Below are 23,642 nucleotides of genomic sequence, written 5' to 3'. Positions count from 1 at the left end.
AAGCGCAAGCTATGGATTCAACTAGTTGTGGGTGTTTGTTGTTTATGAGCTGGGAAGGAATAATAAAGCCGCAATCAAGATCACACAACACAGGAAAGTTTACAAAAGGAAAAAATATTTTGTTTTAAAATCTTTGCTACATGTCATTATTTTTGCCACTGTAAGGCTCAGCACAGATGCCAGCAGTACAGAAATGGCCAATAAGGAAAAAAAAAAAAAACAATCAAAAATAAAACCCTGAAGGAAAAGCAGAAACAAAACCCCCAGAGCATCTTCTCCCGCCCCTCCCCTTCCCCAGAAGCCCTATAATAACTGTACAATATTATAGTCCTGATCACATTTAAAAACAGCTGATTATTAAAAAACAAGGATTTCATTGGAAACTCAACTTTTTGGTTTCTTAAACTGTGATATAAATATATATGTATATTGTATGTGTGCACATAGAATAAAAAAATAAACTGTCTCCTTTTCCATTCCACTACCTGGCACCAGATTGGAGACAAAAGGGAGGGAAACCTAATGACATTCTTTCAGCCTCTCCAAGGCCACCTATGTTCCTCAGTCCCCTATGGCTACATTTAGTATGTCTTCTCCTTATTCAATCTTGCACTTAAGATACTGGCCTGAGCCAAACAAATAAACAAAAAAAGGCCGATACACATGGCTGTTACCTGAGGAAGGGAAAGAGTGAGAGTAGTAACCTGTATCCGCGTTTATATGGCTATAGTTAATTGCTGAGTGACCCTGTCGGGATGGGAGTTCAGGTCCCATCTATCACATGGATTTATTACACTTGTACTATAAAGCAAAATCCAATCTCAAGATTGGAAAGGGAGCAAAGAGGAAAGAACTATAGGCCCAGAAGAGACCTAAATCTCCGTTTCTTGCAGACTGGATACTTTGAGAATGGGATGAAAGAGGTTACTTTGCAAGAAGGCTTGGTATTTGGTTTAAACTCCACCAGTGAGGATTTTCACTGGGACTGCTGATCCAAGAAGTTGAGTTTCCATGCATATATAACCTCTACAGAACACACATCATATGTGATTCTGACAGAAAAATGCAGCATTATCATTATGGCCAAGTAGGGGGTTTCTAAAAGTGTTTATCTTGCCAGCCTACTTCTGTAATGTTTACATATCTTCCATATAAGGTGAGAGCACCAAAAGCAGGAATGACCCATCTTTATCACTATATGTGTTCGATGAGAAACCAACGATTTCAATAGAAGACTTTTTATATATTTGCTTATAGTTGCCTATTGGCTGGGCATAGATGTAAGTGCAGCAAAGACATTTATTTAAATACTCTTTGGCTGCAATACTAAGTGGAAAATACCTGGAAGAGTTAACTCCTTAGGACTCTTTAAAAAACACAAAGAGACAAAATCTGGGACAAATTTTGCATAACTCCCCAATAGGGAGAAAGAAACACAGAAACAAACGTGCACGTGCTCATGCACACACATGTGCACATGCATGCATGCACGCGCGCACGCACACACACACACACACACACACACACACACTCTCTCTCTCTCTCTCACACTTCCTTACTCATGTTTCTTTCCAGAGGAATTGCTCACAGGCAGCAGAAAGAGCCTATGCTCACTTCCTAAAGCCCTATGTATACCTACCATGCTTCATGGTCCTCAAACATGAGGACATTTCTCCCCTCCTCCACCTTATTGAGAATTTCTTTCCAGAAATAAGCCATAGTATCCAAGACAAATAGTGGATGCCAGGTTCTCTAACCTGCCCCTTGACCCAGCACAAATCACCTCTGCACAAAATTTCTGGTCAGGAGACATAAGGAAAGGCATTCTTAACCTTATCCAGTCTCAATTTTTCAAAGGGTCCCCAAAGCCTTGAGGATTCACTCCATTTCTTCTATAAATGTTATCTCAGAGAGAAACAAGGAAGACAAGGGAAAGGTCAGAAGGAAAAGGGGGTATACATCAGGGGTGAGGGAAGGGAAGGGAGAGGAACTTTTATTCTGTTTATAGTAAGATTTGCTTTTTAAAAACAAATGGTGATCTTTTTTTTCTCCCCCACCCCTTATCCTCACCCCAATAGTTCTATTCTGAAAAGGAGGGAAACATAGTTAGATCAGGAAATTCTTCATTGTTGTAACTGTTGCTCTGGTCTCCCAGCATGGACAGCATCTCCTAATAAGTGAAAAAGAATAAGTTTGGGTCACACACCTTGATCCTTTACATTTATCAAGCTGCCTCCCAACATTCCCCTGAACTGTCATCTCTGGCCCCAGAGAGTTTCTGCTCTGCTGAGTTCTCTTAGCCTTCCTTACTCCCAGCAACACTGACTCCTTTAGATGACAACTTTCTTCCTAGTTCCTTCTCTGTCTTCCTCCTACAGTTCCACATTTTCCCTCTTTTCTAGACCTCAGTATTTTCAAAAGGAGAAAAATCTGCTTGTCACATTTCATAAAACCCCCCTCCGGATACATATGGAATATCTCTTATCCTATTATGTTTTCCACCAAAACCTTGTTTTGCCTTCTTTCAACCTGTGTTTTAAACTAAGCTCCTCCTTTGTCCCACCTGAGATTACTCCACTGACTCTTGCAGTCCCCTCAGGATGTATGTAAATAGACCTTTAGAGCTGTATTCAGTACTTTTATACCTAAAGTACTAACAAGCGGGCACATGATTCTCCGTGAATGGGCCAAAATTACTTTTTTTGATGTCTTCACATGGCGCTTCACATCACTAACGATGGTCTGGTTAAAGGCTGTGCAGCACACTAAGTTCACAATCTTTTCAATTAATGACATCTATTCCTATATGTCTTGACTCTTCTTCTCTTCTTACTAACCTCAATCAAACACCTGAATCCATGCATGCTTTCTTCTCTGTCTTTCCTCCCTGACTCTCTCCCAGCTTCTGGTTTTCTGAAGTCTGTTCACCCTCTCACCTGGAAGACCTCTGGCTGGCCAGGTTGCTGTGCTGATGGCTGTTGAACATGTTGCTCATTAGAACTTGAACGATGATGAGGCTGCTGGCCCTGCCAATGTGGCCAGACACCCACACCCTCTGCTGTCCGTGTCTGGAATTGTCCTGCAGTCTGTCCAGTCTCAGGAGCTAAAAATACAGCAAAGAAGAATAAACAACTTCAATCTGCTAACTCCACTAGAGAGGAGAAACTAGCATATTATCACATGCAAATCATTAATTTTACCTAGACACTTTCTGCCCTTCTTTCTGCAAATCAATGCCTCTTCTATTTCAAACCCTGGTCTCAGATTCATTTTTCTTCTCTAGGTACCCTTTTCAAAGAGTCCTTTGCTCATTCACACTATACTTGCATATTATTAAATTTATAATACTTTACATGCTTTTTGTTATATGTGCTAAAGTCTTTTTCATGTGGGTATGTTTTATATTCCAAATGGACTGTCACCTTGCATTTTCCTATAATTAGGTCAGTACAGCCGTGACAAAAGCAAGCCATTTTAACTACGAAATTCTTTCTCTCTCTTTTTTTTTAAAATAAATTTATTTATTTTATTTATTTATTTTTGGCTGCACTGGGTCTTCATTGCTTCACGCGGGCTTTCTCCAGTTGCGACGAGTGGGGGCTACTCTTCGTTGTGGTGCACGGGCTTCTCATTGCAGTGGCTTCTCTTTGCTGTGCAGCACGGGCTCTAAGCACACGGGCTCAATAGTTGTGGCTTGCGGGCTCTAGAGCGCAGGCTCAGTAGTTGTGGTGCACGGGCTTAGTTGCTCCGCGGCACGTGGGATCTTCCCGGACCAGGGCTCGAACCCGTGTCCCCTGCATTGGCAGGGGGACTCTTAACCACTGCGCCACCAGGGAAGCCCAAAATCCTTTCACTTTAGTGGTGTGATTTTTCTCCTTCTAGTCTGAACTCACCAAAGTTGGATCCACGATTGGTGAGACTTGGGTAGGCAGCAGCACCAGGTGATGCAGTGGAAGCTCCAGGGAGGGACATGGGGCTGAAGGAGGATGGAGTCTGAAAGTTGCCTACACCAAATTGGGAAGAACGAGTCTTGGCTGTAGCCTGGGTAGCCACCTGCTAAAAGAAAGAAAGGGGTAGAGAACAAATGGAACATTAATATTATTGCACAGGCCATTCCTGTGAGAGTTAATATTACCTCTGTCAATCACTGGATTCTTCTGAGCCAGGCTCATTACTTATATGCCATTGTATATTTCTTCCAATTAACTCCCAATCTCCCTTGACACTGTTTTTAGACACGTGGTAAATTGCAAAAAACAAAGAACTATGGGATTAGTAACAGTACACGTTTAGAGTTGTGAGAATTAAAAATGACTTAACCGAAAGCATTTTATAAACTGTAAAGTTATACAAAAACTAGAGGTATTAATAATAGTATAGCATTATATACAGAGAAAAAACACTTTGTATCATTTTATTTAGTCTGTACCACATTTATTTGTTCCTAATGATGTTTTTTTTTTGGAAACTAAACATTTTTCTCACTACAATAGTAATGCATATGTACTGTCGGATATTTTCAAAAGGAAGGAAAATAAAAAGGAAATAATCATCCATAATTCTACCACCAAAGACCCATGGTTAACATTTTTGGATAACTTCTTCCAGTTTTTATTTTCCTATGCATTTTTTATACAATGAGGCCATACTGCATATAACAATTCTGGAGCTTACTTCTGGTTTTGGTTTTTTTATTTAAGATATTACTTAGCAATATAAGTATATATCAACATATGACAGGACATTAGCTTTAGCCTTAACATATATTTTATATATACACATATAAACTATAGGAGGATTTTTCAACACAATATTTTTTTATTTTGGTAAATAGATATCACTGTGTATAAATTAGTGATTAATTTTCTCCTTTGTCCCTGTATTTTGTAGCCCTAACCAAAGTGGAAACTTCTCAGAATTTACTCCAAAACAAATCTGAAACTGAAACCTGTTCAAGATGTTTGTGAGCAATTTTTGATTTAAGGTGAATGTGAAAACCATGGACTCTGAGATGTTTGTATTATCTATGGTTTTTAATTATCTAGCTGCTCCCAATAAAGATAAAAATTGGAAGGAAGGGGATGGAGGGGTGGAAAGAAGATGTCTAAGACAGACAGCAATAATTTTACATATGTAGAAAAGCCTAAACAAGCAAACAAAAAATATACAAGGGACAGACAGAAGAGAAGGTTTACCTGGGCAGAGAAGCCTGGGCGGGTGCTAGGGGTCCAAGCTGGGGCTGCTCCCTGGGTAGGATTGGAGTGGCGAGAAATCTGGGCCAACATCTGCCCTGCAGAAGCTGATGGCTGGACAATGGTTACAGGAGGGGCCAGACCACTATTTCTAGGAGTGAACAAATAGTGAGGTAAGGATTTAAAAGGTGCATTTATCACAGAATCTAGGAATCACAGGACAATCTAGTGCTATACCTAGATTCCCTTGACTCCCTGGGGTTAAGGAAAACTTGATAACAGTATTTGGAAAAGACGAGAAAGACTGACAGTCACACACTGATCAGGACACACAGAGATGGAACCTAGAACATGGCAACAGGACAGGTGCAAAGAAAAAGGAGAAGAAAAACAAGCTTGTCTCATCCTAGGCCTACAAGTTCCACTGCTTTGTCTGAAATAACCAGAGAAAGTTAGGGAAGAATAAAACTTGGATTCAGTAACTGAATCCCTCAGTTGCCATGTAAAAGCACACACATATGGGGCTCACCTGAAATTCTCTGCCGGCCGGGAGGTAGGAGGGAATGTGTTGCCCTGGGAGAATAACTGTTGGGTGGCAGGGACAGTGCTGGAGGAGATGCCTTTACTCTGATCTGTGGACCAAAAGGAGTTGGGGGAGGGCCAGTCAAGGGGCTGTAGTATATTAGTTCAGCAAGTTCCTATTTACTCACGAGGTATTAGGATTAAATGGAAATATACTGGGAGACTACTGATTGGGCAATTGTAGGCCCATCAGTAAGTGATGAAAATGAGAATTTAAAATGAGAATAAGGAAGAAACATACCTGTATTGATGTTGGAGTAGATTTCTGAAAATCTTGGATCTCTATCTTGGGCAAATAGACCCTCTGACTTCTCGAGAGGCTTGCTGTGTTCTGGCCCTGTGGTTGTCACAGGCTGAACAGAAACCTGTGGAAATACAATGATAAAAATAACCAAGAAGGTTTAACATGACAACTCAATAACCCTAAAATTCATGTAAAGATACAAATATACTCTAACTGGCTCTCAGGGATACTTCTTAAGGAAATGTTCACCATCCTTCAAAGAAGACACACTAACCTGGGAATGACTGTAGCTGGCTAGTCCATCTCTTCCTGGTACCACATCCAATTCTGTTTGCTGTTGCTGCTGCCTATATGTTAAAGGCAAGTAAAGAGAGAAACGGGAAAAGAGATTTTTAAAAAGAATCTGGGGAAAGGGCTTAAAACAAACATATAAACAAAAAAGTGGGACTGTATACGGCCACCACCCCAGGCTAGTCACTGCTCAATAAATGATTCTTCGACCATTTCTCACCTGGGTGCCAGCTGCCCTGAGCCCATCTCCAGGGATAAATTAGCTGTGGGACCTAGCTGTGGCCTCTGGATTGTGTTGGGCAGTGTAGGCCGTGGTTCCTGGCTAGAGTTCCTAGGAAAATGAAGAGTAGAGAGAACAAAGAAAAAAAAAGTATCTGACTCTGTTTGTACATAAGACATTATAGATTCACCTGTACATGGGGTAATCACTGATCAATTCCCCTTTCAAGTCCAATCCTATGATAACCTGTAACTTCAGATTCAGCAAATAATTCACACTACAGAAAACATGGTACAAATAGAAGCTATGTCCTATGGAACAAGAGTTCATCCTGTTTGGGCTCTAACTCCTTCCAGGTATTCAATACCTAGTCGTTGTGGATGTGTGTATGTATATGTTGTATATCCATATATTGTGTTTTAAAAAAAGCATAAGTAAAAAACTGAAAGTACACAATGAAACATTAACAAAGACTATTTCTGGATAGTGAGAATTCTTTTCCTTCTCTTTACTATTTTCAATACTTTCCGAATTTTCTACAAAGAGTATTTATTACAAAATAAAATATTAAGAATCAACTAAAACTTACTGTAGTGGGACAAACTGTAGTATGCAAAAATGGGGAAAGCCATTATTTCCAGAAACAACTTCTTAAAAAGACTTACACATTTCAAAATTTAAGCAAAACAGAAATACAAAACAGTTGTTGTTCTGTAATATAAAGATACAAAATCAAAACCCCAAAAAACTACAATGACCTGAGTCCTAAGTTAATGAAAATTTCTAACAGAATCCACTCAGTTATACTAAAATTAATTAGCAAAGAACTAAACTTTACAAGCCCTAAAAGTTGAATTGGAGGACAGAGACTCAATGTTGTCACCGATATTATTCACACTTGCTAATTATTCATAATCAGATCTTCACACGTGGGTTTAAGGCCAATTCTACACAGATAGATTAAATGGAAAAGAAGTACCTTGACAACCGACACCCACTAGGATGGGTACAATAAAAAAAGACAGCAAGAATATGGAGAAGCTGGAACCCTCATACATTGCTGATGAGAATGCAAAATGGTACAGCAGCTTTGGAAAACAGTTTGGGAGTTCCTCAAAAGATTAAACATAGAGTCACCATGTGACCCAGCAATTCTACTCCTACGTATATACCAAAGAGAATAAAAACATATCCACACAAAAACTAGTAAACAAATGTTCATAGCAGCAGTCTTAGTAGCCTGTAGTAAACAACTCAATATCCATCAACTGATGAGTGGATAAACAAAATGTGGTATACCAATACAAAGCAATATTATTTGGCAATAAAAAGAAATGAAGTACAGATACATGCTACAACATGGATGATCCTTAAAATATTATACTAAGTGAAAGAGGCCAGTCACAAAAGAACCATATATTATATGTTTCCATTTATAAGAACAGGCAAATTTATAGAGACACAGAACAGAATAGTTGTTACATACGGCTTGGGGAGGATGACCATTAATTAGTACAGGATTTCTTTGGAGGTAATAGTTTTTTTGTGTGTGTGGTAATACTTGCACAACCCTGTGACATACTTAAGAAACCGTACACTTTAAATGAGTAAACTGTACGGTATATGAAATCTATTTTAATAAAATTGTTTCTTACAAAGCTGAGAAATTTCAAAGAGAAAAGAATCAAGGAACAGAGAAACAGAAGCTAACAAAAGATTGAATATATCTATGCTCTAATGCAAACTATGGTTCGTGGGCCAAATCCAGTCCGTTGCCTGCTTTTGTAAATAAAAGTTTACTGGAACACAGCCATCTTTATCCATTTCATTTGTCTAGAACTGTTTTCGTGCTGTAACAGCAGAATTGAGAAGCTGCAATAGAGACTGTATGCCCCACAATGCTAAAATATTTAGTATCTGGTCTTTTACAGAAAGTTTGCAGATACCTGCTCTAGAAAAAATTCCTGTCAGACTAGAGTAATAAACTGGTGTATAAAAAACAAAATCCTGGGCTTCCCTGGTGGCGCAGTGGTTGAGAGTCCGCCTGCCAATGCAGGGGACGCGGGTTCATGCCCCGGTCCGGGAAGATCCCACATGCTGCGGAGCTGCTGGGCACGTGAGCCATGGCCGCTGAGCCTGCGCATCCGGAGCCTGTGCTCCACAACGGGAGAGGCCACAACAGTGAGAGGCCCACATACAGCAAAACATAACAAAAACAACAAAAAATCCTTTCTAAAAAGGGTTGAAACATAAAGTTGAAATACAGTTGACCCTTGAACAACACGGGGGTTAGGGGAACCGATGCTCTGAGCAGTCGAAAATCTGAGTATAACTTATATAGTCGGCCCTCCGTATATGCAGCTCACATAGTACTGTAGCATTTACTACTGAAAAAAATCTGCATATAAGTGGACCCACACAGTTCAAACTCATGTTGTTCAAAGGTCAACTGACCAAACCCTTCACATTTCAGAATCTAGTCTCTAAGCTACTGTTTGTTAAAATTTTACTCTACCTGTATAAGTCAACTATACTCTAGTAAAAAATTAAATTAAAAATATTTTACTCTACCTGGATGAACTACCCCAAATTCTAAGAAGTTGGAAGATGAAGAAATAATGGTGTTTACTACTAGAAAAGTAGAAGAGGAGGTAACCTGATACAGCTAAGCAGACTTGGCCCGTGAGAAATCCCAACATTGGAAAAGGTCTTTATGGTACATACTTCACATTGGTGTTGGTACAGATGATGTACTCAATTTCATCTGAGTAAGGGTTCTGGAAAGTAAAAGAGCTGGTTCTCATCCAGAGCCATTCTCGGTTCTTAGACCGAAACCGGAACATGACAGATAGCACCTGGCCTTTTAACTTCACCACCTGAAAAAGTTTTCATGCTATCAGTTGAAACCCACAAAAAATTTTCTTTAGACATTTACAACCTTAAGATCCTTGTGTCACTGTCCTTGAAGTAACAGTCTCTTGCAATGTTACTAACAAAACAACATTTTGTTGTTTTGGGGAGTAAAAATAAGTGACTAAACAATAAGGAGGTATATTTATCATGTTTCTTCTCAGAGTCCCAAGCTATCTAACCACACTTGTCAATATCAAACAGGAGTAACAATTATTCCAGGAGAGAAAAGACTACCTTTCCCCACTTCCTTTAGAAAGTCCCTTAAAGATACACTGATTTAGCAAATTTACTAGGAGTTTATAAGTTTAATGACACTGAACATAGCTTATATGTTGCCCCTCAATCCTAGCTTTTTCTGCCAAGCCTGAGAATTTGTTTTCATAGCACCCATGAAGGTTTCTATAAATAAAACTAAGTTGGCTTTAGTTTTGCTTTGCTTTTATTTTTTAAAAGAAAGCAATTTTAGATCATTTTAGTTTCTAATCTCAAAGAACAGAAAATAATCTTTTGAATCCCCTCCTTAACAGTAAAAAAAATATTAGCAGCTAACATTTATTTGGTACTTACTATATGTCAAGCACTAGGCTATGTGTTTTTTTCTTTTTTTAAGAACAACATTTATTTAACATTATAAAAAAGAAATGAGATATGAACATCTACATTTAAACAATAATAAGTAGTCTTTAATACATGTGCTTACTGTATAATATATGCACAATGAACATCATTACATTTGTATACAAACTAAGTACTGGATTTGAAACCTGATTATTACTGTACATATTCATGCCAATGAAGTATAAGCCCAGTAATTCAAAATACCTACACTTTAAATTGCTTTTTAAGAAAAAGTTAAGTGATAACATTTGTGTTTAAGTTGACAAGAGTGTGGCAGTAACCGCTGACATTACAATCTGACTGAGAAATAATTATAACAGAAAACGGGACATACTTCACTTAGCAATAATAAAATGGCACATTTAAAATACATAAATAAAACTTTTAAAAATCAAATGTGAAACAAAGCATGACAAGAACCAAAATGGGAAGAAAAAAAAAAAAAGAGAAAAACAACCTTCATTAGAAATAGCAACTAAATGTACTGAAAAGAAATACAAATCCATCTAGACATATGAAACATCAAAATCTAGATATCAGCAACTAGTAAGCAGCAACTAGTCTGCACATTAAAAAGTACCTTTGCTTCTGTACTCTAGTGTCATAGCAGCAACTGATGTCAGAATAAAAACCATGAGATTACAGAGTGTATATATGGCCCATTGCTTTGGAATAAACATTTTTCTAGAAATGATAAAGTGATACTCTGTGGCCCTAAGCGTGAGAATTATGAATTTCATGGATTTAAAATATACTGTACAACATCTCGCACTGCCAGAAGTCCACGTCCTTAGCTTTGAATGGTTTCAACAGAAGTCAGAATAGCTTTTCTAAGACTACACTACAAAAAATAAAAAAAAGACTACCCGTACATGGAATGTGAGTGGATGGAACAGGTGATGCTGAGGAATTAGAGACAGAGAGACTTTTTACTGCCATTGTCTGATTTCCTCTAGAAGTTGGCCTTTGTGCTTTAAATGCTTTATCTTATATACCCATTGTATCAGTAAAAACACTATTGAGGTTTAAAGAGGAAAACTAACCAGTCTAATATAAAGTAAGAGCTACTATCTAAAGCCAAGCCTGTCCTGAAATTAAATTTGCCAGATGTTTTCAGGATCTAGGGCCTGAAATTAAGAGTTTGCTTACAATTAAGAGCCAACTTTCACTTATCTATAAAAGAACCATGAAATGAATTTTTCAACTACTATCCACTGTTCAGTGAAGTGTAGAATATTTTAAATACTTTAAAGACAGCCCCTTGGATATAAGACACTGAGTAGCCAAAGCCAAACAAAAATACCTTGAACATTATCCATAGTTTCAAAGTACTGGTTCTTTTCTGTTTCTTAAAAATACAGGTTAAGTACTAAAGAACATAAAACTGCAGGGCCTGCCACAGTACTCGGTTAATCAGCAGTCAATAAATATTTGTGGCATAAATGTAATAATAGATATTAGATTAAAATACTATTCCAATCCAAACCAGGAAAAAAAGTTACCTGTTGGAAGCTGTCTCTTAGAAGCTGCTGGTCTTCAGGATGACAGAATTCTACAATATTCTTTCCTAAGAGTTCCTAAAAGAGAAAAAGAAGAGTAAAATTGACACTTTTATGATCATCTAACTTTCCTGGGCCATTAGCAGGGGACTTGGATTTCATTTCTCTTGCTTTTATCCTAAGATTATGGATAAGAGTGGAGGGGGGAAAAAAAAGACAAACAAAAAAAGATTGAATCTGCTAAACAACTGACCTCTAGAGCATTCTTCTTTTTCAGGATTTTGTACATTTATTTTAACTGAATTTTCTACAGATTTGAGGTATAATTTAGATAAACTCACTCATTCTAAAGAATTTTATAATTCTAATTTGATGACCTATAATAAATTTATACAGTTGTACAACCATTACCACAATTCAGTTTTAGAACACGTCCACTGCACCCAAAAGTGCCCTTCTGCCCGTTTGTAGTCAATCCCTGCTCCTAATCCTTTGGCCAACCACTGATCTGCTTCTGCTTCTTCAGTTTTGCCTTTTCTACACAAATGGAATCATACAATAGGTAGTCTTCTGTGTCTGGCTTCTTTCATTTAACACAATATTTTTGAAGTTCATCTATGTTGTTCCATGTATCAATAGTATATTCCTTCTATTGCTCATAAATATTCTAACATGGATATAACACAGTGTGTATCCATTCACTAGTTAATGGACATTCCACTTTTTGGCTATGACGAATAATACAGATATGAACATCTGTGTATAAATCTGTGTGAACATATGTTTTCATTTCTCTTGGGTAAATACTTAGGAGTGGAATTGCTAATTTGTAGGGTAAGTGTATGTTTAACTTTTAAAGAAACTGCCAAAATGGTTTTCCGAAGTAGTTATACCATTTTACTTATCTACTAACAATGTATGAAGGTTCTGTTTCTCCATGTTCCTGCCAATACTTTTTGATGATAGCCATTCTAATGGGCATATAGTGGTATCTCATTGTGGCTTTAATCCGTACTTTCCTAATGACAAGCAACTATTTATATGCCATTCATATTGCTTCTCTGGTGAAATGTCTATTCAAATCTTGTGCCCCTTTTTTACTGGCTGGTTGTCTTAATGAGTTCTGAGAGTTCTTTAGTCTGGATACAAATCCTTTTTCAGATAAATGATTTAGAAATATTTTCTCCCAATTTGTGGCTGGTCTTTTCACTTTCTTAATGATACCCTTTTAAGAGGGCAAATTTTAACTTTTATGGAACCCAACTTACCAAATTTTTTGTTTTGTGAATCATGCTTTTAGGGTCATATAGAAAATCTTTGCCTAGGGAATTCCCTGGCAGTCCAGTCATTAGGATTCGGCACTTTCACTGCTGTGGCCTTGGTTCAATTCCTGGTGGGGGAATTAAGATCCTGCAAGCTGCACAACGTGGCCAAAAAAAAATCTTTGCCTAACTCAAGATCACAAAGATTTTATCCTATTTTCTTCTAGACGTTTTATAACTTTGGCACTTACACCTTTATATCTTCGAGTTGATTTCTGTGTACGGTGTGAGGTAAGAGTCTAAGTTCTTTCTGTTTTGTTTTGCCTATGAGTATACAACTGTTCCGTCACCATCTATTGGAAAAGCTTCTTTTCCCCTTGAATTGTCTTGGCATCTTTGTTGAAAATCAGTTGACCATAAATATGAGAACAGACTCGATTCTCATCTACTGATATATGTAACTATTCCTACACCAACACCACGCTGTGTTGGTAACAACAGCTTTACAACAGGTGTTGCATCAGGTAGTGTAAATGCTCTCTTTGTTCTCCTTTTTCAAGATCTCTTTTGCACCAACCTCTTTACAGAAGTCCCTCCTGGCAGCTATAATTTTGAAAGTTTATGTAATGACTTGTTTCTCAATTCAGACATAGTTACCTGGTCTGCTGAATGAGATATCTAAATAAATCATAATAACTGGTGCTAAATTTGCATACTTTATGGGTTACTATGCAACTAGATGATTATATGAATTATCTAAAGGTGGCCAAGTCATTATAACTAGTTTTTGCATCATCATCTGTATTAATATCACTAACAAAAAAGAAATACATTACCTGTACCTGCTGCTCCAGCCTGGTTTCACAAGCCATAGTTTTCTAGATCAGATGATAACCTTGGTAGGAAGCTGAAATTATATTTAGCTATCAACAGACTAGGATCATCTCTTTTTCTGAGTTGGGGCTGACATGTTTTGGTTATCTCTGGAATTATACGATTGAATAATCTCAGCATAGCAAAGGGAAAACAGAAGCCTAAATATCAGTGGTGTAATAGCTCCAGCTCCTCACCTGTGGTTGGTAGCCAACGGTAGCCACACAGCGATGATCCACAAAAGTGAAGATTCCCTCAATATTGTGTCGAGAGATGAACTCCGTTGGCTGACAAACATTACTCATGTCTGTACAGTTGGGAGAACTAGTTACCTGAAAGAAAAGAGATAAAAATGAGATAAAAAGACACGATTCTTTACAGATGTATTTCCCATCAGGTTTCCAATTTTAGGAATTTCTAAACTTTCACAACCCATCCAAAAAGGAAAAAGTGATCATCACAGATAGGGCATGAGGCCTAGCTCCACTCCTACACATGTACTCTTCACGAACTTTGTAAAGAAAGGTAATAATTCATTCAACCTAAAACCCACTTACTTTCATTTAGCTAGGTGGTATTCACTATTCAGATTGGAAAATTATACTCCCAAGTAACCAAGAAACATCTGTTTTTATAAGGAGAATCAAAATAATTCCAATTCTCTACTGTTAGTCATGTAATGAAAAATGAAAAGACCTCTCTTCTATTGTATAGGAGCAAAAGAAATTAGTTGGAAATACAGCATTGCAAAGCTAAAAGTATGAAAGAGGAAAAGATCTCTCTCTCTCACTCTCTTCAGCTTCTGCTAAATCCAAGAGAAGCAATGTTAACTATGAATACCATATTCCTCAAAATATTCGGAGTTTTTCAGAATTCTTCATTTGTATTCAGAGAGTAAAAGAAAAAATAACATTAACACATCCTGAAGGAGATTTTCTCCCACTGACAATGGGTGATATCGATGTGAAAAATTCATACTTGCCTGTAGTCTGCCAATAGCCACTAGGCAAAACTTGCTCCCCTGGCCAGCCTCTGGGTCATCATCTGGGAGGGAGACACCTTCAGGAAGGTGAAGTTAAAAGGTTTAACAGGTATCTCAAACTCAATTGCCTTCAAAAGTCAGATATGTAAAGATTTAAAACACATGTAGGTATGAAGAGACTAGGTATGAAACAATACAGACTGCTGAAAGATAAGAAATAAAGGTAAACAACCCAAAGAACTTACCATATATATCAGGTACTATTTTAAGTACTTATATATATATTAATTCATATATTATACTCACATTAATTATAATAAACTGCAGAGTACAGGTCCCACTCAAAGTATTCTAAAAGACTATGCTGGCCAAACCAAATACATATGAAGACAGCCATTTACTCTGTGACCATATCACAGGCAGAGAACGGATGTCTTGCCTAACCTGTGACTTTCAAAGTAAGCAAACAACAAAAATGAGATTAAACCAAACACCAATAGTTATTTATGTACTTTGGAAAAGAGACAAGCTAGTGTTTCAATGTTTATGTGGAAAGGGAAGAAGGATGCACTTTCCCCCTACTCTTTGCATATTTTTCTTCTTTTTACCAAGAAAAATAGTATTTCTTTGAGAGCTACACAGAAGTATAAAAGATCATGTGTATCTCAAACGCATGGTTTATACAGTATATAAACTAAAAAGTTCAAACTTCATTATGACTTAAAATTAATTTTTCTTAATTACATTTAACTACCATTTATTGGGTGCCTACCATATGCCAGGCACTAGGCTGGGTGCTTTCCTTACATTAAATCTAATCCTCACAATAACTCTATATGGGTTATATTATCTCTAAATTATAGATGAGAAAATTGAGGGGTTTTTTTTTCCCATACAAGTCAAGCAACTTACCCTAAGTTATACCACTAATAAATAACAATGCCAGAATCAAACCCAGGTTTTTCCAAATCCAAAGTTTAACCTTTACCAAAATATACCACCTTGCCTCTCTTAGTTTCTATCTCCCTACAACCCCCACTTCCCAGGCACACCTAGCCAGCAGGGAGGTAATAAAATTGCTACGATTTGGAAATTCTGACAAGCCAGGTTAAAAGGCTGATCCTTGTACCCCAACCACTTTTCTCACATTCCCTTTTTGACTTCAAGTTCTAGTAAAATTAATCCGCTCACATCCTGATTTAAAGTATTTGCAGAGAATATCCCCTTTATAAGTTACTACAATCAAGCCATTTACCCGGTTCTCCAGCCAAATCTTGCTCCTTCTTATAAAACTTTCCCAAATCAACTGCATTCGACGTCAACTGCTTCTTTGCACACAAATACTTAGATACAGGTATTCAGTATACATTACTATTTGGACATTTAAAAACTACATTCTGTGACACAGCCATCACCAAGTCATTTTCAAGTCTGAGTAATCCATCTCCCTAACTGGAATATAAGATCCATAACGGAAGGGAAGGAGTCCACTTTTTCTTTCCTATTACAGTTTATACCAAAGTACATTTCATATACTACAGGTACATGATAAATATTAGCTAACTTTCTTGGACTCTGTGAGGAACTTGCTGCACCCAGGAAGAAGTCACTATTCAACTTTCCTACCTGCTGGGGGCCAGGCCTTGATATAGCCTGTGCAGTGGACCACCACGAAATGAGGTTCCCCATCCTTCACGGAGCCAAGTCCATTCCTAGAAAAATTACAGGTGTGAGGAGAAAACCCTACCCAGTAACATTTAAAAGGCAATGCTGGCTTAGTACCTTTAACTTTAGGCTCTTGGGTGTTTATAAAACAGGACGAGTGTACTTGGACCTTTCCCACCCAAAAGTGACCAGCATATTTTTTACCTTTGCCAAAGTAAAGCAACTGAAAGGTACTGCAGCAGGAAGAAAGTATCAATAGGTAAAGTGGTAGCATAACTTCCTTAAACAGGATGAGAAAAAGCTTTAGAAGTTCAGGAAAATATTGCCAGAAAAAAAGTAACTGGGAAGTGAGGGATGAGGGTGAGGGCTACTGAAGGAGGTACAATAGTAAAATAGTTGAAAATGTGACGATCTCTAAAGGTACTTGGCCATCCCTTTGGGTTTTTTTTTACAGCTTAGGATCTCACCTGCATCTGTTTCTTACAAAGCTCAGTCTATTCATGGAGACTGGGTCCACAGAGCTACTGCCACACCTGTTTCAATGAACAGAGAGATTAAAAGCAATTAAGTTGCACTATCATTCATAACTCAACAAAAAAACAAACAACCCAATGGAAAAATGGGCAGAAGACTTAAAGAGACATTTCTCCAAGGAAGAATCCCAAAAAAAAAAAAAAAAAAAAAGGGTATTATACATGCACCCCTACGTTCACAGCAGCACTTTTCATGATAGCCAATACATGGAAACAACCTAAATGTCCACTGAAAGAAGAATGGATAAAGAAGATGTGGTACATATATACAATGGAATACTCTCAGCCACAAAAAAGAACGAAATGCCATTTGCAGCAACATGGATGCAACTACAGATCATTATATTAAGTGAAGTAAAACAGAAGGAGAAAGACAAATACCATATGATATTACCTATATGTGGAATCTAAAATATGACACAAATGAACCTATCTATGAAACAGAAACAGAATCAGGGGCATAGAGAACAGACTGGAGGTTGCCAAGGGGGAGGGAGGTAGGAGAGGACTGGACTGGGAGTCTGGGATTAGCAGATGCAAACTGGTATATGTAGAATGGATAAACAACAGGGTCCTACTGTATAGCACAGGGAACTATATTCAATATCCTGTGATAAACTATAATGGAAAAGAATATGAAAATATATATGTATAACTGAGTCACTTTGCTGCACAGCAGTAATTAACACAACACTGTAATTCAACTATACTTCAATAAAAAAATAAATAAAAAAAAAAGTTGCACTACACTATCAAAGAAGCTTCCATCAGTTAACAGCCAGATAACGGGTTCTGAATACAACTTGACACAGAAAATTGGTGACAATGCCCCTAACAAGGAAGGATAAAGAATTCAGGTTTGGTATTTCTACAACTTGTAACTGTCCCAGAATTTTAAGTCAAAATGTTCTACATGCTCTGCAAATGCAGAGATTCTCTACATCAGGGGTTAGTATACTTTTTCTGTAAATGACCAGACAGTAAATATTTTCAGCTTTGTGGGCCATACAATCTGTTGCAACTAGTCAATTCTGCTATTATAGCACAAAAGCAGCTACAGACAGTATGCGAACAAATGGGCATGGCTATGTTCTAATAAAGATTTATTTACAAACAAAGAGTTGTGGTTTGTTGACTCCAGCACTATGCTGCAACACAATCTATTTGCTATATTTCGTTATTATTTATCTTGTTCCTGCCTATGTCTTTGCATTAGCCATGTCCACATGTTGCAACACTCTCTCCCATCCTCTACTTTCTTTCTTTCACTTCTTTAATAATAAATAAAATTTACACAGAATTTTACATGTGTCATGTACTATTTTAAGCATCTTTACATATATTTATTCATCTAATCCTTATAACAACTTTATGAGGTTGATAAAACTCCCAATATTACATGAAGAAATAAAAACACAAAGCAGGGGGACCCTCCCTGGTGGTCCAGTGGTTAAGAATCTGCCTTCCAATGCAGAAGACGCAGGTTCGATCCCTCGTCAGGGAACTAAGATCCCAGATGCTGTGGAGCAACTAAGCCTGTGAGCCACAACTACTGAGACCACCCACTCTGGAGCCCGCGCACCACAACCAGAGAGCCCACACGTCACAACTACTGAGTCCATGTGCTCTGGAGCCTGCACACCGCAACTAGAGAGAAGCCCATGCACTGCAACAAAGAGCCCATGCGCTGCAACTAAGACCCGATCCAGCCAAAAATAAATAAATAAATAAATATTTTTAAAAAAAGCAAACACAAAGCAGTCATTTAATCTGCTCAAGGTCTCAGAAGATAAGTGATAAATCCAGTAGACTGGGTCCAGAAACTACTCTAAACCACTAAGCCACATAATATTCAATTATTTTTAAACTCCCCCAGGAAACCTTTCTTAATATCCTATTCATCATTTCTAAGAAGCATCCTCTCGTACAATGTAGTCAATTTCCATTATACAACCTGAATTTATTTTGTGACTTTAAGAAGTATTTTCTCTAGTTGTGAAGAAAAGTATCACCATCCTTTCTTCAGAATCCTAAAATGTATAGTATATAATTTATTAATGCTAAATATTAAGTGAAAGACATAATAAAGTCTTAAATTTCTACAAAAAAAGGAGGGGTGCAGAAATGGTCTGAGTACATGGATGTTGCCTTGTGATATACTGGGAAAAAACATAGGTATTGGCATCCGACTAGTATGGATTAGAATAAAATCCTGTATCAAACATTGTCTATGTAATCCTGGGAAGTCAATTTCTTTGAGTCTTTTTTTTTTTTTTTAATCAGCAAAATAGTAACCATGAATTCTACCCTATTGGGCAGTTGTGGGAAATGAGATGACAGACATAAAGCACCTATCATAATGTTTGGCATAGGAGGAGTTCAGTAAATGTTAGTTTCCTTAACGCTTTATTCTGTGTCACAACTCACATGGGTCTTGAGAGCTAAATTTAATCTAACTGGAGCTTGGCTTTAGAAGTTTAACTCCTCTGACCAGAAATCAAACCCTCAGCTCTTAATTCTTCCTACGGCAAATCACAATCCTCATCCTGGCACTCACCTCATACGGCAAATAAAAGATCTCCTTGAGCCCATACACATCCTCATGGAAGACTGTTGACCTTCCTTTTTCACTGTTCCAGTCTTCAGATCAAGGATACGCCCTGAAGAAGGATGTGAAGAACAGTCTGGAGTACATTCTTGTGTGTGGGGAAGTGGGAGAGAGAGATACTGGAGGCAAAGATAAGTAAGTAGCCTATTCATGCTCTCCAATCTCCTTGCTTATAAGAGAATAAGCCAAGTAGGAGATGGATTTTTTTCAAGCCTAAAACACCTCTGTTCCCATCAGTGAATCTTACTCTTCAGTTCAAAGCACTGGAAATAACTTTGTGCAAGGCAAGACAGGAGTAGAAGTAGGTAAAGTTGGCAAGCAAGAGCAAGGCTATATCCTTAGGTCTGATTATTTTTATAAACACACATGCATGTGCGTATGCATGCACACACACACGCATGGAGTGAATGTCACTGGTTTAATAACAAGTAATTTTATATGCTACAGAAATACCCATCTGTCTCATGCTAAAATTGTTCCTCCCTTTATTATACAGAAACCAGTGGGAACTTTTGGGAAAAAGAAGAACTAGGAAAATGAAACCATAAAAACATAAATGAAAGCTAAATACCAACATTAATATGACCATAATGGATTTTATTTTAATTACCAGTTTTAATCTGCTTCCACATTAAAATTTTTTCTAGATCGCTTAGGAGCAGATGTGACTTGTTTCCTTCAGCCAAACTAGGGCAGAAGGACTGAATAACATTAAATGAGGGTGTGGAGGTGGGGGCAAAAACAAGACAGAAAGATAGTATAAATACAAAAACAAACCAAGAAAACACCTTACACACTGATAATCATCCCCCTCTAAAATAAAAATCTACTATCATAGAACCTAATACCAAGCCAAAGCCAAGCACAACTGGGTAGAAAAAATACCAGGTATTTACCCATACAAATGAGACAGAAAACGAATAATTTCATTCTTCTGGAATGGCTGGAGGGGTGGGGGTGGGGGTTATTGTAAGCTTGGCCTTTATTGTGTATTTACACTAATATTAAGATCAAAGTAAACTTTTTATAAGCATTGTCACTAATGAAACATTTTCTAAAGATGAGATACAAAATATATTACCTGCAGTGGATAAAAAGAACAGATTATATTCATTAAAGGAGAAAATTCTAAAAGTTTTGCCAGATTCAATCAAAAAATTTAAGAGTTAAAATACCTCTTCTAACTCAGAAAAAAAAAGAAGAAAGAATTTGCTATTCATTTTCCATCCATATTAACTCATACCTGTCAGGGCATTTTCCGAAGTGGAAAGCTGCTCACGAAGTTTGTCCACATCATCTGGGTGCACCTGATCATAGAGTGTGCTACCAAACCATTCAGACTGTGGCTGGTTCAAAACAGGGGTCACTGAGTCAGAGACATATACCACCCGGCCTGTCTCACATGAGACAATAAACAGAAAGCCATCTGCTGCCTCCAAGATCAAATGTTTCAGTTCCTGCCCAAGGAAGAGAAATACAAGTTAATACTGAACTCTTCTGAAAAACCAAATATTATTCATGGAAAGAAGTAAGACACTTCAGGCCATATGTATTCTCCATAAGTAATTGCTGGCTTCTGTCTAATCCACAGGCACAGCTTTGCAACCTAAATGTAACTACCTTCACGGACAAGAGAGTTTTTTCCAATAGGTATTTCCTCAATGTGTCTATGTCACTATCCATCTCCTCCTCTTTACCTCAGAACTCAAGACAGGGAATAAAAAGGCTTACCATTAACAATAATTGAGTTCTTGGGCTTCCCTGGTGGCACAGTGGTTAAGAATCCGCCTGCCAATGCAGGGGACACGGGTTCAAGCCCTGGTCCGGGAAGTTCCCACATGCCGTGGAGCAATGAAGCCCACGCGCCACAACTACTGAGCCTGTGCTCTAGAGCCCGCTCGCCACAACTACTGAAGCCCCCATGCCTAGAGCCCATGCTCCGCCACAAGAAAAGCCACCGCAATGAGAAGCCTGCGCACCGCAACGAAGAGTGGCCCCCACTCTCCACAACTAGAGAGAGCCCGCGCATAGCAATGAAGACCCAACACAGCCAAAAATAAATAAATTAAATAAATATATAAATTTTTAAAAATTACTTTTCAAATAAATAATTGAGTTCTAGATCTCACTCTCTCTGGTCTCTTTTTAGGATCTTGCTCTACAAATATTGGCGTTCTTCTCTCTCTTTCCCCTCAGATCTTTTTTTTTTAAAATAAATAAATTTATTTATTTATTTTTGGCTGTGTTGGGTCTTGGTTGCTGTGCGCGGGCTTTCTCTAGTTGTGGCGAGCGGGGGCCACTCTTCGTTGCAGTGCGCAGGCTTCTCATTGCGCTGGCTTCTCTTGTTGCGGAGCACGGGCTCTTGGCACACGGGCTTCAGTCGTTGTGGGTCATGGGCTCTAGAGCGCAGGCTCAGTAGTTGTGGCACATGGGCTTAGTTGCTCCGCCGCATGTGGGATCTTCCTGGACGAAGGCTCAAGCCTGTGTCCCCTGCACTGGCAGGTGGATTCTTAAACACTGCGCCACAAGGGAAGTCCCTCTCCTCAGATCTTAAACATGATCAAGTTTTCTCAATTCTATACAAAACTTCCCTCAACTTTGCCCGATTCATCTTTCAGCGCCAAGCTTAAATTAAGAGTAGTGTTACACTCACTGGCTCTACTCTCTATTACTTTTCACTTATTTCTCAAACCCACTGCAATCTTCACTCTAAACCACTATATTCATGTTTTTTCAGGTTACTAATGTATTCCTAAATGCCAACTCAAGTCCCCTTTCCTGAGTCCATATCATTTTACTCAATGTCACTGCATATCTGATAGTGTTGTTCACTTTATCCTTTAAATTTTATTTCTTCCTAGCTTCTATGACACTGCACTCCAACTTATACTTCCTTTCCAAATGTACCTTCTCTGCTTCAGGTTCCCTTTCCTTTGTTCAAGTCTCAAATATAGGCATTTCCAAGGTTCTATCTTAAGTTCTCTTCTCTATTCCATACTCTCTCCCTGAGAAATCATATCCACTCCTCCACTAAGAAATGATACCCAAATCCATATGCCTAGACTTGCCTAAAATCTATTAAGCATCTCCAAATAGACATTTTACCAGCAATTCAATTTCAACATCTCAAAACCTGTCATTTCCCCCTTCGAAAACAATACTCTGTGCTCTTCTAGCATTCCCTTTCTTGATTAACAGTATCCCCTTCCTCTCAGGATACAGGCCTCAAAACTCTTAACTCCTTTTTCTCACACTCCAGGGATAACTCAGTTTTATCAATTTTATTTTCAAATACAATGTCACTGTCCTAGTCATCTCATGCCAAGACAAATGGTCTTCCTGCTTTCACTGTCTCCAATCCATCCTTAAAATGCTACCACATTTTTTATTGCCTAAAAATTAAAATCTAAATTAATTTTAATTTTCCCCATTGCCTAAAAATTAAAATCTAAATTATTTAACATAACACCTAAATATTCCATCATCAGGTCCCAGCCTACTTTCCTATTACCATCTCCCAAGGCATGCTAAACTACCTGATTTTCCTTGAATAACCTGATTATTCTCACTATGCTTTTGATCAAGTTATTTCCAATACTTACAACCCTATTCCTCTATTCTTTGCTTTCCATATTTGCACTTCTACAGGACTTATTACTGCACCTCCTTCTGATACAGAACTGATTCTGTGTTTATATTATGATTGATTTACTTACATGTCTGTTTCTACCAGTGACTATCTCTTACCATTCTTTACATTTCTAATAGCACAAAGAACCTGGTTAGCTTAAAAATGTGCATTACTGGAGTTTGTTGAATCAATATCTGTATGTGTTCTGTTAGAACAAATTGATTAGCTATTTCATTGTACATATATATAATATCTGTGCTATATGTACTTTCATACAGACCATCCTATTTGGAAAATTCTTATTGCTTTCTTCCAAATTATATTCTTTCTTTCCTTCTAATCCTCTGAATAAAAGCATGGCATCACAGGTCAATTTTTTCTTCCCTATACTTCCTATATTTTACAAATTTTTCTGCAATAATCAAGTGTTATTTTTAATAAAACACAACATGGCTTCCTTACTCTTTGAAGTTTTTGCTGACTATTCTCACTCAGGCCTGGCCATTCTATTCACTTTAGCTATCCCTCT

At 37.8% G+C, this 23,642-nt stretch overlaps 1 protein-coding gene across 4 annotated transcripts in view; it reads right to left on the bottom strand.

The window, feature by feature from the left end:
- Positions 1-98: 98 nt before the first annotated feature.
- Positions 99-23,642, bottom strand: part of ARNT (aryl hydrocarbon receptor nuclear translocator) — a 67,106-nt gene continuing 43,562 nt past the window's right edge. For 2 of the 4 annotated variants that reach the window (XM_024762834.1, XM_024762836.1), the window contains 16 exons: positions 20,726-20,939; positions 19,432-19,534; positions 16,809-16,874; positions 16,303-16,388; positions 14,677-14,753; positions 13,892-14,026; positions 11,563-11,637; positions 9,254-9,405; positions 6,530-6,640; positions 6,293-6,365; positions 6,016-6,139; positions 5,722-5,824; positions 5,196-5,343; positions 3,894-4,056; positions 2,937-3,103; positions 99-2,170 (listed from right to left, as the gene is read on the bottom strand). In XM_024762834.1, the coding sequence (XP_024618602.1) occupies positions 2,081-2,170; positions 2,937-3,103; positions 3,894-4,056; positions 5,196-5,343; positions 5,722-5,824; positions 6,016-6,139; positions 6,293-6,365; positions 6,530-6,640; positions 9,254-9,405; positions 11,563-11,637; positions 13,892-14,026; positions 14,677-14,753; positions 16,303-16,388; positions 16,809-16,874; positions 19,432-19,534; positions 20,726-20,939 (1,887 nt within the window). In that variant the 3' untranslated portion in view covers positions 99-2,080. The remainder of the gene's footprint in view (positions 2,171-2,936; positions 3,104-3,893; positions 4,057-5,195; positions 5,344-5,721; positions 5,825-6,015; positions 6,140-6,292; positions 6,366-6,529; positions 6,641-9,253; positions 9,406-11,562; positions 11,638-13,891; positions 14,027-14,676; positions 14,754-16,302; positions 16,389-16,808; positions 16,875-19,431; positions 19,535-20,725; positions 20,940-23,642) is intronic. The other 2 variants (XM_024762835.1, XM_024762839.1) reach the window with 1 other exon arrangement.

The sequence above is a fragment of the Neophocaena asiaeorientalis genome, unplaced genomic scaffold (assembly GCF_003031525.2).
Source record: "Neophocaena asiaeorientalis asiaeorientalis breed wild unplaced genomic scaffold, Neophocaena_asiaeorientalis_V1.1 scaffold167, whole genome shotgun sequence".
Lineage (NCBI taxonomy): Eukaryota > Metazoa > Chordata > Mammalia > Artiodactyla > Phocoenidae > Neophocaena > Neophocaena asiaeorientalis.
This window is presented reverse-complemented; position numbering and strand designations above follow the sequence as displayed.